The sequence below is a fragment of the Monodon monoceros genome, unplaced genomic scaffold (genome assembly GCF_005190385.1).
Source record: "Monodon monoceros isolate NGI ecotype Baffin Bay Population unplaced genomic scaffold, NGI_Narwhal_1 Super_Scaffold_1, whole genome shotgun sequence".
Classification (NCBI taxonomy): Eukaryota; Metazoa; Chordata; class Mammalia; order Artiodactyla; family Monodontidae; genus Monodon; species Monodon monoceros.
Window position 1 is genome coordinate 17,152,982 of NW_021703765.1, and position 18,536 is coordinate 17,171,517.

At 38.9% G+C, this 18,536-nt stretch overlaps 1 protein-coding gene across 3 annotated transcripts in view; it reads right to left on the reverse strand.

The window, feature by feature from the left end:
• The window catches only part of WDR7 (WD repeat domain 7), a 375,654-nt gene that overhangs the window by 72,129 nt on the left and 284,989 nt on the right, over positions 1–18,536 (reverse strand). For all 3 annotated transcript variants that reach the window (XM_029222033.1, XM_029222024.1, XM_029222014.1), the window contains one exon: positions 1,940–2,039. In XM_029222033.1, the coding sequence (XP_029077866.1) occupies positions 1,940–2,039 (100 nt within the window). The remainder of the gene's footprint in view (positions 1–1,939; positions 2,040–18,536) is intronic.

Below are 18,536 nucleotides of genomic sequence, written 5' to 3' on the forward strand. Positions count from 1 at the left end.
AGATCTTCACTGAGACCACACAGGAGGAAAAAACTGTCAGGATATGTATGCTCAGGACAGTCTGTTGCTTTCTCATTAGTTTTTCATTGCTGTTCTTTCACTCCTCTTTGGGTTTCGTCACCGTGCTCACGCTGTCTCACTCTTCTCTCTGTTGGTGGCAATAGTGTCCTCTCTATGATTTCCTCACTTCTATTTTAAAGAAAGTTGAAAAGGTCCCCTTATTCAATTTTTTTTTTGTCTTTACCTTGTTGCTGTTTGTGCCTTATTTCTCTCAAGTTGGCTAATAATAATATACAGTTGACCCTTGAACGACACTAGCTTGAACCGCGAGGGTCCTCTCATACTCAGATTTCAATTGTAAATACTATAGCTCTACACCATCCAGGGTTGGTTGAATCCCCGGATGCAGAACCAGGGATATGGAGGAACCAGGGATAAGGAGGGTCAACTATAAGTTACATGTGGGTCTGCACCTCTAAGCCCAGCGGTGTTCAGGGTCAACTGCATTCCAATTTTTAAAAATTGATTTACCAAAAGAGATTCTGAAAATGCTGTTTGAAGAATCTGTCTCTCTTAGGAGAGAATATTATAGACAATATGTAACTTCATTTTTAAGCAAGTATTCAGAGTGGTTTCATTGCTCAAAGTGAGAGTTCAGAGTAAAGAAATACAGTCACCAATGAGGAGTTAATGTCTTTTAAAGAAAATAAATCACACAAAGGATATTCAATAGTTACATCAGTGTGGCAAATGATGCATATTCCACGCACTTCCAGGAAATGCACAATGCACACTCACGCATTAGAGCCTCTGAGAAGGCCTGCGTAAAGAAACGTGTTACATTCGAACAGTACCCCCAAACTTGTCTGACCCTTGAAACTTTTACCCCCAATACCTGTTACCATCCCTTAGAACTATTTCACGGAAAGCTGCCAGAGAAACTTTTGGAGAACTAATTAATAGCTTATTAAATTTAAGAGGCAATTTAAAATTTAGCTACATCCTGATGTATTTCTTCATACTCCTTCTGGAAATTCCTAATACAGTTGAATATATCCATCTAATACTACGGTTGAATACAATTCCTAATTCCTGATTGAATATATCAGCACTGATAGATGCTACAGTGAAAAATAAGAAGTTATTGGACCGTAATGAAAGCAAGCTTGGAACTATTTATCAATGACCACAATAAATTCACAATGATCAGGGTGGAGCCTAGCCCTGCTTTTGCCATTAACTAACAGTGTGACTCTGGAATAGAGATTTAAAGTCTGGGAGCTTTGATTCACTTACATGTAAAGTGGGGCTAGACCTGCTCCATCTACGCAACTGGTACATTCGGAGAACAAAGGGCTCAAGATCAAGACCGAGAAGAATTTCTCATAAACAATGAAGTTTTATAAAAGCAGAGAAAGTTATAAAAGTATAAAAAAGGAATATATCTCAAATAGAGACTCAGTTTCCTTACAGATCCACACTAAATGCCATTATGATTTCTGCCTTTCTTGAACTCTGAGTAGAATACTGTCTTATAATCGCTAAAGATCTCATTTTACATAGTCAGAAAACTAATTTTTGTTTAGCCACTAATCATAATAATGTATCACCAATTTTTTTGCAGAAAACGAGGCAAAAATAAGAAATTCAGAGAACTTTGTTTAAAAGAAGAAAAGATTTATTGCAAAGTGGTTTGTGAGTAGTGCGTACCACCTTACTCAAGGCTCTATTATGAACCCATCTGTGGCAACTCTTCATTCCCAGTGAGTAAAGACAGTAGGGGTCTATATTCTCTGAGTCCTTCATTAAACTATTGATCCCTTTAGCATTATCCATAATGTTCCAGCAGCTCAGCACGTCAACTGGTGAAGTGCTGGTCTCTCACTCCTTTCAATAACTTGCGCACTTTATGGAGAGGAAGTCATAATGATTTATTTACCTGACACTTTCCAGTCCGGATGTCGTACAGGGCCACTGAACCATGGCGAGCTCCAACTGCTATTCTGTGATTCCGCTCATAATAGCTGACCATGTAGAACCTGGATTGAACATTTGAACAACAAAAAAACAGAAAAAACAGGTGAGATGACCTGCACATCAAAGTGGATAGCAACACACTTCAAAGATTAAAGCCAGCTCTGATATATATTTTTAAATAACTATATGTATATCTGTAATTAATATATTGAGATTTTTAAAAAATGTTTCATTGTAATAATTCTTAAAATCAACTGAAAGAAAAATGATGCAGAATACTGCTTAGGCCTGTTAATGATTATTTTCAATAGAAAACAACTTCTTAACTACAAACACCATTGAATTTTGAAACAAGAGATAAGGGTCACATACAAAAAAGATTAAACATGAAAACTCAGTTTTGCTTCAGTGACTATTCTGCAAATATTTCTATTTGAACAGAAATAGAAAAGATGAAAAGTCTTATATATTCCATCTAATTATGTTCTCATGGTTTATTACAGTATTAAGGAATACAAAATACTTTCCAGCAGGACAGTCATAAAAAAGCTGCATAAATATGAAGCTTAAACGTTCAAATCAATAATTTAGAATGAAATCAGAAAGTTATCCACCAAAAAGTTATCTGGCAAATTCTCTAGAATTTCCACATTTATCAGTTTATCTAAATGATAACTGTGACTATTGGTGGTATAAATAAGCATATTTGGTGATTTGGCATTGCATGAAAATAGGATTTAGGGAGGAGGCCTTGAAGGTCGTAAAAGGTTGATTTATTTTTATTTGTTTACTTTTCTAGATTAATTTTCATGATGATCAAGTATTCAAATTCCTGATCTATGCTTTGTTATGATTTAATGGCCATATGGCTAGAGCCTGGGAAGGTAAGAATAAAAATTATTAGAAGTGTAAATAAGGTATGATTTTATGTCCCCAAAGAGTTTTGAATATGCCTTCCCATTATCTAGTCCTATTGTCTCAGTGAGCATTACCCAGATAAATAAGTGGCCTACCCTCAATATTTCTGAGGATATTACATCAATTCTACTACACATTCCTTGCCATTTTTCTCTTTGATTCCCTGCTACTAATCTAAATTTTCTGCTATTATTTTTTTAAAAGACAGGATGGGGAGGCAAAACAAATGACAGAAAAGAAATATCATTTCTCTAATGCTTTCTTGAGATTGATATAGAGTAAAAAAACTAGTAGGGCATAGGACTCCATTTCTGAAATTCTGGTAAGAGAGGCAGAGAGAGAGAGGGAGAGAGGGAGAGAAGATATTTGTGAGCATTTTGAAACCAGGGACAGTCTGACAAAGCCATTTTGGCATTAACAGACATTATGACATTCATACATATTTTATAAATCTGGAAAACAAGCTATTAAGTGTTTAAACTTTTTGTTTGATACTTATTACCAAGGAATGGATTCAATAATACTTCTGTCCTATCCCTAAGCCTCACTCAATGAGGCAACTTTTTTCCTCTTCAGTGGAAGACGAATGCTTCATTTCTAGTTACATGGAAGATACTACTTTAGGATGTCCTGCTGGTTTTTGCTGTGCTCAGGTATGGGATGTTCTGTTTGCATACAGGTTTGAGGGAAGGAAGGGGAGTGGAGTCTCCTGACACATATGAAGCTTCCCCACTATTAAGTGGTTAGTAAAAAGTTTCTTAAAAGCTTTTCTTGTCTAAAGCATCCTATTACTGCCCTCGGTAGAAAAGGCAGGAATCAGCAATCAGCATTCAAAATGTAATGTTTCCATAGTCAAAAATAAGAGGTTTAGAAGAGTTTAAAAATGTTTACTATTACGTTATTCAATAATGACAGTGGTCTAAGTATTGGGCATCAGTATATATCTATATGTATGCCTATGTCTACATCTACATCTAAACACACATAAGCCCACACAATTTAAATCCTATTAGAGTAACATGGAATATAATAGCTAACAAATGTTTTAACAAATATCTATTCTGTGCAGGTTAATAGCCACAGGAAAATAACATTTCCAGAGGTATTTTGTTGTCAACTATTAAACTTTGCACAGACATAACAGTTGTATTGCCCAAATCCTACTGTGAAACATGAATATAATTACCCCTCAAAATAATCCTCTTCAAAACAAACCGTTGGTAAAATACATTTATGTTGACCAAAATTTTACTTAAACTCAAATCTAGAAGTTTTGTTACATTGACCATTTTCTATGCTCTGGATATCAACCTTCTATATCATCCTTCTATATTATCTACAGACACCATTATTTATGGGAGAAAAAAAAGATCAAATCTATTCTTGGTATCAAATCTTTAGTCTGCCTGAAAGGACCATATATTACAGGTCTGCATTTTTCATTCTTTGCAATTTACTACTAGGCTAATACTCCTAAAATATCTTAAAGAATTCTGGACAGTGAAGGTCTCATGGCATGTTTTTAATCTTTGGATTTCTTGTGAAACTTTTTATTTCTTTAACAGTCTCTCCTTTAACAGAGGAAATCCAAGGTATGTATGCAGTCACTTCCCAAGTATCCACTCTGGGGACTGGCTGCAGTGAGCCTAACTCTTCTGAGGGTTTCTAGAGCCCACCATGCACCCAGACTACTCTTCTCCTGAAACCAGTTCTCCAATGGGGGGCTGTCAAGATTTAAGGATGGTGCAATACACATTACTTGACCCTACCCCAAAAAGTATCAATGGATTGCAGAGCAGCATCCATCCTAGTTCTTAAGACTATTCTAGTCTTGACCTGACCCCACATGGGAGTCTTGAATTCCTCCAAAATTTGGGGGGAGGGCTCTCAGAGTAAGGGTTCACCTGTGCTGAGCCTTCTGGAAATGGTATCTCAGTCTCTAGTTCACTGCATTGATAATATGCACTTGGGCAGTATTTCTTGGGCAACAACCTGCCACGAATCTTTCTGTTATACTCAAGTTACAACAATGGTTTTCCTCTATTCAGCCCACAACAAGGAAACTGTTAAGTCAGAGGAAACATTACCACTCAAGTATATGAAAGACGAATAAAGTGGAATTGAATAACGTTGCAAAATGTATTTCTTGCTGGGGCTGCGGTGGTCATCATCCAAAAATTTTGAAGTCACTGATCTCCTTGCTTTCACTACTGTCCACGTGCAGCCAGAGTGATCCTTTTCAGCCATAAATCAGATCACCTCTCCTGTGTGTTCACAACTGTCCTTCAAGATCTGGCCCTATGTGATCTGGCCCTAACACCTCTCGGACTTCCTATTCCCTTTGCTCGCTCTGCTCTGGTCATACTGATCTCCTTATGCTTTCGTGAATATTCCAAGAGTGTACCCACTTTGGAGTTTAACGTTTGCTATTCCCTCTGCTTGAAAATCTCATCTGCCCGGTATCTCCAGGGCTTGTGCCCTTGCTTCATTTAGGTCTCTGTCCCAAGGTTATCTTGATAAGAAAGGCCTTTATGGGCCATCCTATTTTTAATACAGCAGCCTTTCCTCCACTACTCTTGAGTCCAATATCCTATTTTTTCTTTATTGTATTTATCATCTCTTTGATATTAAACAATAATTTTTTGTTTATTGCTTGTTTCCCTCCATCAGAGACTTTTTTGTGTATGAATACATAAACAGGGTCCAATCAAGCAGTATACAGCAGTACAAAGTTTAATGCTGTAAGAAGTCCAAATCACTATGCTTATCCTTCAGTGACTACTTTATAAACTAGGCTAAACATTTCAAGTTTTAAGACCACTGAATATTTCATAAGGTCTAAAATAATAATTGGTATAAACAACAAAGGAAATAAAAACTGTCTATAAAAGTTAGGCGGGCTTCCCTGGTGGCGCAGTGGTTGGGAGTCTGCCTGCCGATGCAGGGGACATGGGTTCGTGCCCCGGTCCGGGAAGATCCCACATGCCTCGGAGCGGCTGGGCCCCATGGCCGCTGAGCCTGCGCGTCTGGAGCCTGTGCTCCGCAATGGGAGAGGCCACAACAGTGAGAGGCCCGCGTACCGCAAAAAAAAAAAAAAAAAAGTTAGGCAGAAATCAAGAAACAGAAAGCAGCCCCATGACCCTTCTAAAAAATGTATTTTCAATTGAGACAAACAATTGCAGATTTACAAAAAGATATCTGTAAAGGCCCTTGAAGTCTGAGTACATTGCATGAGACTGACAGTTGCATAATGGAAATTATTTAATTATGTCTTGGGGAACTAGAAAAGATTATTTGGTCTGAAACTCAAGAAGGCAAATATAGTCTAAATAATGATACATACAATAAAGCATGTATTTTTGGTATAAATGTTCTGGGAATAAAATTATTCTAAGAATTTGCCAGGTATTTATATAGGCACACATAAATTTCACTGAACATGGTATCACAAAAAACATAATTAAAAGAAATAATCAATTATCGATCATTACTAAATAATAGAATAGGTTATTATATTTCTCCAAAGCATATTTGTGACATCAACTCCTCAGAAGTAACACACAACAGGGTGCCACCCACCCATAGCTGGGCGGTTTATGATGTGAAACACAAATGTGTATTGGGTCCACTCCAGGGCAGGATCCTGGAGCAAATCATGTTGCTTAAGAGTTTGCCAAGCACCCAATACCTAAATCTAAACAACTTTGGTATTCTCTACTTATAGTCTCCCTTGAATTAATGACCTTTTTTATTTTTATTAAAAATGGCCCTCAAATAAGAGAAATTTGTGTGAAACTTAAATGTCAATTTGGAAAAATATAGGAAGAGGAAACATGCAACTCTCAACAGAGAGATGATTTAGGAGAAAGACAGAAACCTGTAAAATCACTTTCTCAACTATGACTTTGATAATATGCTATGATTTCAGGATGTTAATACTGTATATAGTGTCCTTGAGCATTAAAATACAACAAGGAACACTCTTCAACTAATCCAAAATTCATCTCCAGCTAAAATGAACCCATCTAAAATCTAAGGATGTAAGGAATAGAATGTATGAGCTATAAGTACGATTTATAACTAGTTACAAGTCACTACTACTGAGGACAAACTGTGTAACAGGCACTGTCCTGAGAACTGGTATATGTATTTCCAGGAGTAGCTGAGGTATTAGGAGCAATTCTTATCTAGTTGCTTTTACAAATTCTTGATGTTGATTTAAAATGGTTCAAAAACTTTGGACTCTTTGTTTAAAAGGTATTAAGGTAATATGCACTTGTAAAAAACCACCAGTAATATGTATTAGTGTATATGTATATGTACATGTTAGTGTATATGTAGTATATATGTATACATATAATGTATGCATATATGTATGCATACAAGTGCATTTTACAATATACACTTGTAAAAAACCACCACTAATATGTATTAGTGTATATGTATATATTAGTGTATATGTATACATATACATATATGTATATAGTAAAAAGTAAGTCTTTCCTCTCATACCCCCTCCTTCACCAAGGGTTAATTACTGTTAACAATTTGGTGGATCTTCCCAGCTTTTTCTAATGTTTATTACAAAAATAGTATCATATTACATCCATTATTCTACAACTTCCTTTTCTTCCCTCAATAGTTCATGGAACATCCTCCCACATCAGTATAAATGAATCCACGTCATCCTTTCTCACACCTGCATTGTACCCCTGTGCATTCATACTCCATTATTTAACTCTTCCCTTTCTGACATTTAAGTTATATTAAACATAGATTCTTGTATACATAGGTGAGTATTTTTGTAGGATAGATTCCCCAAAGCAACATTCTGGATTAAAGCATACACACATTTTATTTTATTTTATTATTTAAAAATTTTTATTTATTTATTGGCTGTGGTGGGTTTTCATTGCTGGGTGCGGGCTTTCTCTAGTTGCGGCAAGCAGGGGCTACTCTTCGTTGTGGTGTGCAGGCTTCTTACTACAGTGGCTAGTCTTGTTGTGGAGCACAGGCTCTAGGCGCAGGGGCTTCAGTAGTTGTGGCACACGGGCTCAGCAGTTGTGGCTTGAGGGCTCTAGAGCACAGGCTCAGTAGTTGTAGCACATGGGCTTAGTTGCTCCGTGGCATGTGGGATCTTCCTGGGCCAGGGCTTGAATCCGTGTCCCCTGCATTGGCAGGCGGATTCTTAACCACTGCGCCACCAGGGAAATCCAAGCATACACACATTTAAAATTTTGATTACCTTCAATTCCCCGTAAAAGAGTGACCCCACTTGATATTATCAAATTTTCTACTTTTTTCGCCAATACAAGGAAAAATTGCTATCACATTTTTGTTTTAATTTGCATGAAATAACTTTTTAGACTGGTTCATTTGATTGCACTCTGCCGGATATGCATGCACATTTTTTATATTAATGAAAACAAAATTTATTTAAAATCTAATCAACACACTGCATCCCTTTATTCATCGTGCATACTTGATGAGGAGAGAGACTCCTCAATATCCATGATGTGCTCCCAATAACCCATGGACAAGATCTGAGCCCTAAACACAGGCAAAGCTGTTCTGCAGGAAAGAACAGTAGGCCTTCTGTAGTGGAGCAACGTACAGTTTGACAACGAGAAGGTACCAATGACAACACCCTTGTCCCCTTTTTGGCCAGGATGGGATGGGAAAGAGCTCTTCTGAGGGTGCCCACGTGAGAAGCCACGGCCTAAAAGATTCAGGAGTCGGTTCTCAGAGCACTGCTCAACCGCCCTCAGGGATGTCAGAGCTGCAACCAAGGGGGGCGCTTTGTAGAGGAGGAAACACCTTGCAGACATGTTTGTACACCTCCCCGGACAGAACTCCGGTCTCCATGCTGCTAATATGTTTGAACGATTCAGAGACACGAAAGTGGCTTTGGTGAAGGCACCAGCTCAAGGGGAGCTGTGTTAGTTTTGGGGGGTGTGAGCGGTGGAGGGCGGGGGAATGTTTTCTAGAAGTGCTTCATTCCAGTGACGGGCACTAGTTCAAAAGACAAAATGTAAAGAGACCTCATTCTGGGATGGTGATGGACACTGGCAAATTCCACTTAAGACTCACAACTTCCCACTCAGCATGTTGCACATTGTAAAATCATCAATAGGTGTTCATCGCCTGAATACCACCACTAAGTATTTAATTGGTGAACTACTTTCCTTCTGAAAAAACTTGCTATAGGCATGCTGTAGCTGGGGTGTTAGAAGGAGAACTGGAAGCAGAGTTCCTGCAAGGAAAAATACCACGCCTGTTGAGGGTGTATTGTATGATGGCTGAAAGACACGTCTCTTATCACCTGACTCTTCCACCTACTAATTGTGTGACCTTGAGCAAATTAGGTAACTTACCTATGCCTCGGCTTCCTCATCCATAAAATGGGAACAATAATAGCACCTGATATAATTGTCATGAGGACTAAATGAGTTAATACATGTAAAGTTCTGAGAACCATTCCTGGCACATAATAAGTACTTACTATAGTAAGTACACACTTTAGTAGCTATAATTATTATCATCATCATGACCATTTGCATCTCTGAATATACACCACAGAAAGGATATGAAAGGTGTAGTTGTTTTGCTATTTTCCTAGGGCAAGTAAGTGCTAATAACATGCTAATAAATAAAGGAAATGAGTTCCCCCAAATATTTTAAACTTGCCTATTCCTTAAACACTTGTGATTTGCAGATATAACCTGACAACAACAAATTATCTCAGTTTCAGCTTAAAGTTGCTAATACAAATGATATAGACTTTGGTTTGCAACTCTTCTCTGTATCATTTCCAACAGTGTGAAAATTTAATATTCTTTCTGTTATACAGTGAAATGGAATACTTCCGGAAGCTTTAGAGGTTTGTTTTCTCATCAAGAACTTTAATATTGAAAGACAGTCGTCTGTTGGGGAGTTTTTAGGACTAGGGATATGGACTAAAAAGGTTTTAGAAGGATTTCTACTCATGTGAGTGTAGGAGTAACATCTATATTTATTATAAAAGGCATCCTATAAAATAGTAACTAATTTAAGAATTTTACTGGAAGTTAGGATAGACGCTGTTTTACATCCCATTATTGTTATCATCATCCAAGATAAGCACAAACCAAAGATTTGGAGGAGGTTTTTTAAAAAAATGAGCTCATGCACTGTTCTAAGTAGACAGTATTCATTTTCTTACTGGATTTTAAGTGCCCATTTAGAATGAACAGAGCTGATTCAGCTTTTCACTTGAAAAGCAGAATCAATCAGTCTGTCTACATAATAACAAAGTTTAAGAAAAGGTAAACTATGTCTGAAAATACAGACTTTTAACTCTGTCTGGATTTTTTTCCCTCATTCAGTTCAAAACTTTAAATACTTATTTTACTCTGAATTTTTTGTATCTTATCTATGTTATAGCTTTAATGTCTTCCCAATGATTTTTTAAATTTGAATTATTCTAATATAGTACATCCAATTTTAAAGGAATACACACTGTAAAAAAGAAACAGAGACTACAGAAAAATAAACAGTTAAGAAAGGAAAGTTATCCTTTACGACAAACCCCCTCCACCACCCGAGGTAACCATAAGAAACACTTTGGGGTGTGTCTTTCCAGACTTTTTCCCCACTTCATATGTATATCTGCATGTACATGCCTGAATATCAATCCTTACATACAGTTTTCTGCTTCAAAAATGATTTTATTTTACATACTTTTCTGAAACTTTGCTAGTTTCTCTTTAAATTTATCTTATACTGGCATCTTTCCACGACAGTAGAAATGGATTGCCCTCAACCTTTTTAATGGCTGTATGGTATGCCACTGTGCCAGTATCTTTCAATGGAAGAACTGTTGGTAAGCAATAATTACATCTAGAGGATGCTGGTGAATAAAAGTGTTTTAACATAGGGCTTCCCTGGTGGCACAGTGGTTGAGTCCGCCTGCCGATGCAGGGGACGCGGGTTCCTGCCCCGGTCTGGGAAGATCCCACATGCCGCGGAGCGGCTGGGCCCGTGAGCCATGGCCGCTGAGCCTGCGCGTCTGGAGCCTGTGCTCCGCGGCGGGAGGGGCCACAGCAGTGAGAGGCCCGCGTACCGCAAAAAAAAAAAAAAAAAAAAAAAAAAAAAAGTGCTTTAATATAAAGTACATTTTCTATGAAAATCATATTTTTTAAAAGGCCCATTGAGAGATAATCAGTTAAATCCAGGAAAACCATAAAAAATACTTTAAATTTCAATGTCTATACTACAAAGACTTAGGTGATTTATCCATTTACAGTAAATTAGAGAAATTTACATCCTGAGTTCTTTAAAGTTAGTTTCCTCCTTACTCCTACTCCTGTCTTTTTAATTCCTACTAAGAAGTCCAAGTAGCTAAGACATCAAATATATTGCTCGGGTCTATGATTGAGAATTTCTTCATTCTTAGCAGTGAAATATGCAATGGAAAAGAATACACACTATAATTTTTGCAAAGTGATCACTGATTCATTGGTCAGAGATTTATAATCGCATTTAATATGGTATTTCATTCAGTGACAGCCAATTTTGCATACGGAAATGGCTTAGGGTTTGCAGTCAGGATTTCTCTGGCTGATAAACAATCACTCATCTTTTTTTTTTTTTCTCTTTTTCTTTTTTATCATTTTTAAAACATTTTTATTGGAGTAGAGTTGATTTACAATGTTGTGTTAGTTTCTGCTGTACAGCAAAGTGAATCAGTTACACATATACATATATCTCCTCTTTTTTAGATTATTTTCCCATATGGGTCATTACAGCTAAAACATCACCAGTCCTCCTTTTAACTACTGTGCACACCTGCCAGGTCCCCCACTTTGTGTTCCTCCCATCACAGCACCTGGGAATCTTCTCTGGATACCCTTCTATCATAGTGTTGCGACATTTCTCTGATTTTCTGCTCTGTCTCTGCCAAGCCAACTTCAAGGCCTTTGAGGGTGGGCATGGACCCTGACTGACCGGATGGAGCTGAACGGCCCACACTGGCCCAACCTAGCACAGTGCACAGAGGTAGAAATAAGTTTGTCCTTATTCAAGTAGTAGAAAAATGACTGATGTGCCCTGAGCATAGTGAACTGAGACTGGGACTTGAAGAATGCCTGACACATTTAATAGGATATCATCTGTAACGTAAGCCCAATGATACACAGTTTTGCTTCAGGTGTCATGTATCACGGTACTGTGGGTAACACCAAGCATCTAGGATTCTTTAAGGAGGCACCCTTCTGGGGCCAGCAGCATTGCCATTTGAGGAGAGCCAGGAATCCCCAGAAAAGTGAAGAGTCCTTTAAAGTAGGTAGAATAAGTTTCAGGATTTGTACTGAGCCTCAAAGGAAACTAATCCCAGATCTTCCTGTCTACCCTACCTTCTCCCCAAGTACTGGATCCTAGGAAAGGTTATGACTTCGGGATACAGAGGATGCAGAAAACAGAAGCGTTTTCAGAAAGAAGAAGTAAGTTTCATATTTCAGTGCAACCAAAGGTTCCACTAAATCAGAGGTTCTCCACCAAGTGTGGTCTGCGGATGCCTTGGGGGCCTTATGCTCCTATTGGGAAGTGTGTGAGATCAAACTATTTTTGTATAACTCCTGAGATGTCATATGATCTTTTCATTGTGTTGAGCTGGCACTGATGGTATACAGTGATGGGTAAAACTGCTGGTACTTCCGTCTGAATCAAGGCAGTGGCACAAAACTGCACTAGGCATCATTATACACTTCACTGCCATGCACTGGTAGTAAAGAAAACAACAGTGTTTCCACTTAAGAATATCCCTGATGAAGCAGTAAAAATTATTAATCTTATTTAAATTTTGACCCTTGAGTACATGTTGTTTTATTATTCACTGTGACAGAATGGGAAGTATACATAAAGCAATTCTAATGTCAACGGAAATATGATTGGTGTCTCAGGGGAAAACGCTTGGAAGACTGAGGTGCAAGCTTAACTAGCTGTTTCTTCACTTTCACTGAAAGTATAACCAAAAGAGAAACTATGATTATTTGGACTCGGGTATTTGGCAGACATTTTCTTGAACATGAACTGCTTTGTTCCCGTCCAGGAAAGCAACTGACAGAATTTGTTGCCAATGATAAAATTCAAGCTTTCAAGTAGAAATTTTGGAAAATAGAATCTGGCTTCCCAATACTCACTGACTTTTCTTTTTATGAGATCAGCAGCGATATTAGCAAATAAGAGTTCTGATATTGTGGATTGCAACGTGACAGTATATGGAGAATTTACATATAATTCAAACCAAGATTTTCCAAAGACAAGTGCATAATGTTATAAAATCATGCGTGGGTGAAAGACACACTCAAGAAACCACTCAAAGACCCACCCAATGGATGGAACGTAACAGTATGAAAAGTTCATTAAAATTACAAATTCCACATTGCAGCTAACCTTTAAAAAACGATTACATGTTGAGTTTTGGTGAACTACCAAAGAAGATGCACAATTATTTTAAAAGGCTATTGAAATATGACTCCCTTTTTCAATTATATATCTATGCAAGGCCAGATTTTCACCATAAACTTCAACTAAAACAACATATGGCAACAGATTAAAGACATGTGCAGATATAAAAATCCATCTGTCTTCTATTAAGCCAGACATTAAAGAAATCTGCAAAAATGTTAAGCAATGCTACATTTCTCAGTAGTTTTTCTGTTTTGGCAAGTAGTTATTTTTCACAAAAATAAGTTTTTATATCAACACGAATTGAGTTTTTTATTATTAAATAAGTCAATAAATATTATTTTAAAAATCTCAGTTTTCATTTCTAATATATTAAAAATCTATAGATACAACTTTTATAAACAAAAATTCTTCACTGTCTTCAATTTTTAAGGGATTCTGAGACCAAAAGTTTGAGAACCACTACACTCAAGTTTGAAAAGCATTTGGCAATCAAAAAGTTGTTTGGAAGATTTGAGAAGATGGCGGAAGAGTAAGACGTGGAGATCACCTTCCTCCCCACAAATACATCAGAAATACACCTACACGTGGAACAACTCCTACAGAACACCTACTGAACGCTGGCAGAAGACCTCAGACCTCCCAAAAGGCAAGAAACTCCCCACGTACCTGGGTAGGGCAAAAGAAAAAGAAAAAACAGAGACAAAAGAATAGGTATGGGACCTGCACCAGTGGGAGGGAGCCGTGAAGGAGGAAAGGTTTCTACACACTAGGAAGCCCCTTCGCGGGCGGAGACTGCGGGTGGCGGAGGGGGAAGCTTCGGATCCGCGGAGGAGGGCGCAGCAACAGGGGTGCAGAGGGAAAAGCGGAGAGATTCCCGCACGGAGGATCGGTGCCGACCAGCACTCACCAGCCTGAGAGGCTTGTCTGCTCACCCGCCGGGGCGGCCGGGGCTGGGAGCTGAGGCTCGGGCTTCGGTCAGAGCGCAGGGAGGGGACTGGGGTTGGCGGCGTGAACAAAGCCTGTAGGGGGTTAGTGTGCCACGGCTAGCCGGGAGGGAGTCTGGGAAAAAGTCTGGAGCTGCTGAAGAGGCAAGAGACCATTGTTTCAGGGTGCGTGAGGAGAGGGGATTCAGAGCACCGCCTAAACAAGCTCCAGAGATGGGGGTGAGCCACGGCTATCAGCGCGGACACCAGAGACAGGCATGGGACGCTAAGGCTGCTGCTGCCGCCACCAAGAAGCCTGTGTGCGAGCACAGGTCACTCTCCACACCCGTCTTCCGCGGAGCCTGTGCAGCCCGCCACTGCCAGGGTCCCGGGATCCAGGGACAACTTCCCCGGGAGAACGCACGGCGCGCCTCAGGCTGATGCAACGTCACGCTGGCCTCTGCCGCCGCAGGCTCGCCCCGCACTACGTCCCCCTCCCCCCCCCCGGTCTGAGTGAGTCAGAGCCCCCGAATCAGCGGCTCCTTTAACCCCGTCCTGTCTGAGCGAAGAACAGACGCCCTCGGGCGACCTACACGCAGAGGCGGGGCCAAATCCAAAGCTGAACCCCGGGAACTGTGCGAACACAGAAGAGACAGGGAAATCTCTTCTAGCAGCCTCAGGAGCAGCGGATTAAATCTCCACAATCAACTTGATGTACCCTACATCTGCAGAATACCTGAATAGACAATGAATCATCCCAAATTGAGGAGGTGGACTTTGGGAGCAAGATATATTATTTTTTCCCCTTTTCCTCTTTTTCCGTGTGGATGAAAGGCTCTTGGTGCTCCAGCCAGGCGTCAGGGCTGTGCCTCTGAGGTGGGACAGCCAACTTCAGGACACTGGTCCACAAGAGACCTCCCAGCTCCACGTAATATCAAATGGCGAAAATCTCCCAGAGATCTCCATCTCAACACCAAGACCCAGCTTCACTCAACGACCAGCAAGCTACAGTGCTGGACACCCTATGCCAGACAACTAGCAAGACAGGAACACAGCCCCATCCATTAGCAGAGAGGCTGCCTAAAATCATACTAAGGCCACAGACACCCCAAAACACACCACCAGACGTGGACCTGCCCACCAGAAAGACAAGATCCAGCCACATCCACCGGAACACAGGAACTAGTACCCTCCACCAGGAAGCCTACACAAGTCACTGAACCAACCTTAGCCATGGGGAACAGACACCAAAAACAACGGGAACTACGAATTTGCAGCCTGTGAAAAGGAGACTCCAACCACAGTAAGTTAAGCAAAACGAGAAGACAGAAAAACACACAGCAGATGAAGGAGCAAGGTAAAAACCAACCAGACCTAACAAATGAAGAGAATATAGGCAGTGTACCTGAAAAAGGATTCAGAATAATGATAGTAAAGATGATCCAAAATCTTGGAAATAGAATAGAGAAAATGCAAGAAACATTTAACAAGGACCTAGAAGAACTAAAGAGCAAACAAACAATGATGAACAACACAATAAATGAAGTTAAAAATTCTCTAGAGGGATAAATAGCAGAATAACTGAGGCAGAAGAATGGATAAGTGACCTGGAAGATAAAATAGTGGAAATAACTAATGCAGAGCAGAATAAAGAAAAAAGAATGAAAAGAACTGAGGACAGTCTCAGAGACAACATTAAACGCACCAATATTGGAATTATAAGGGTCCCAGAAGAAGAAGAGAAAAAGAAAGGGACTGAGAAAATATTTGAAGAGATTATAGTTGAAAACTTCCCTAATATGGGAAAGGAAACAGTTAATCAAGTCCAGGAAGCACAGAGAGTCCCATACAGGGTAAATCCAAGGAGAAACATGCCAAGACACATATTAATCAAACTGTCAAAAATTAAATACAAAGAAAACACATTAAAAGCAGCAAGGGAAAAACAACAAATAACACACAAGGGACTCCCCATAAGGTTAACAGCTGATCTTTCAGCAGAAACGCTGCAAGCCAGAAGGGAGTGGCAGGACATATTTAAAGTGATGAAGGAGAAAAACCTACAACCAAGATTACTCTACCCAGCAAGGATCTCATTCAAATTCAACAGAGAAATTAAAACATTTACAGACAAGCAAAAGCTGAGAGAGTTCAGCACCACCAAACCAGCTTTACAACAAATGCTAAAGGAACTTCTCCAGGCAAGAAACACAAGAGAAGGAAAAGATCTACAATAATAAACCCAAAACACTTAAGAAAATGGGAATAGGAACATACATATCGATAATTACCTTAAATGTAAATGGATTAAATGCTCCCACCAAAAGACACAGACTGGCTGAATGGATACAAAAACAAGACCCATATATACGCTGTCTACAAGAGACCCACTTCAGACCTAGGGACACATACAGACTGAAAGTGAGGGAATGGAAAAATATATTCCATGCAAATGGAAATCAAAAGAAAGCTGGAGTAGAAATTCTAATATCAGACAAAATAGACTTTAAAATAAAGGCTATTACAAGAGACAAAGAAGGATACTACATAATGATCAAGGGATCCATCCAAGAAGAAGATATAACAACTGTAAATATTTATACACCCAACATAGGAGCACCTCAATACATAAGGCAAATACTAACAGCCATAAAAGGGGCAATCGACAGTAACAAATTCATAATACGGGACTTTAACACCCCACTTTCACCAATGGACAGATCATCCAAAATGAAAATAAATAAGTAAACACAAGCTTTAAATGATACATTAAACAAGATGGACTTAATTGATATTTATAGGACATTCCATCCAAAAACAACAGAATACACAGTTTTCTCAAGTGCTCATGGAACATTCTCCAGGATAGATCATATCTTGGGTCACAAATCAAGCCTTGGTAAATTTAATAAAATTGAAATCATATCAAGTATCTTTTCTGACCACAACACTATGAGACTAGATATCAATTACAGGAAAAGATCTGTAAAAAATACAAACACATGGAGGCTAAACAATACACTACTTAATAACGAAGCGATCACTGAAGGAATCAAAGAGGAAATCAAAAAAAACCTAGAAACAAATGATTATGGAGACACGACAACCCAAAACCTATGGGATGCAGCAATAGCAGTTCTAAGAGGAAAGTTTATAGCAATACAATCCTACCTTAAGAAACAGGAAACATCTCAAATAAACAAACGAATCTTGAACCTAAAGCAATTAGAGAAAGAAGAACAAAAAACCCCAAAGTTAGCAGAAGGAAAGAAATCATAAAGATCAGATCAGAAATAAATGAAAAACAAATGAAGGAAATGATAGCAAAGATCAATAAAACTAAAAGCTGGTTCTTTGAGAAGATAAACAAAATTGGTAAACCATTAGCCAGACTCATCAAGGAAATAAGGGAGAAGACTCAATAGAATCAGAGATGAAAAAGGAGAAGTAACAACTGACACTGCAGAAATACAAAGGATCATGAGAGATTACTACAAGCAACTCTATGCCAATAAAATGGACAACCTGGAAGAAATGGACAAATCCTTAGAAATGCACAACCTGCCAAGACTGAACCAGGAAGAAATAGAAAATATGAACAGACCAATCACAAGCACTGAAATTGAAACTGTGATTAAAAATCTTCTAACAAACAAAAGCCCAGGACCAGATGGCTTCACAGGCGAATTCTATCAAACATTTAGAGAAGAGCTAACACCTATCCTTCTCAAACTCTTCCAAAATGTAGCAGAGGGAGGAACACTCCCAAACTCATTCTACGAGACCACCATCACCCTGATTCCAAAACCAAACACAGATGTCACAAAGAAAGAAAACTACAGGCCAATATCACTGATGAACATAGATGCAAAAATCCTCAACAAAATACTAGCAAACAGAATCCAACAGCACATTTAAAGGATCATACACCATGATCAAGTGGGGTTTATTCCAGAAGGCAAGGATTCTTCAATATATGCAAATCAATCAACGTGATACACCATATTAACAAATTGAAGGTGAAAAACCATATGATCATCTCAATAGATGCAGAGAAAGCTTTCGACAAAATTCAACACCCATTTATGATAAAAGCCCTGCAGAAAGTAGGCATAGAGGGAACTTTCCTCAATAAAGGCCATCTATGACAAACCCACAGCCATCGTCCTCAATAGTGAAAAACTGAAAGCATTTCCACTAAGATCAGGAGCAAGACAAGGTTGCCCACTCTCACCACTATTATTAAACATAGTTTTGGAAGTGTTAGCC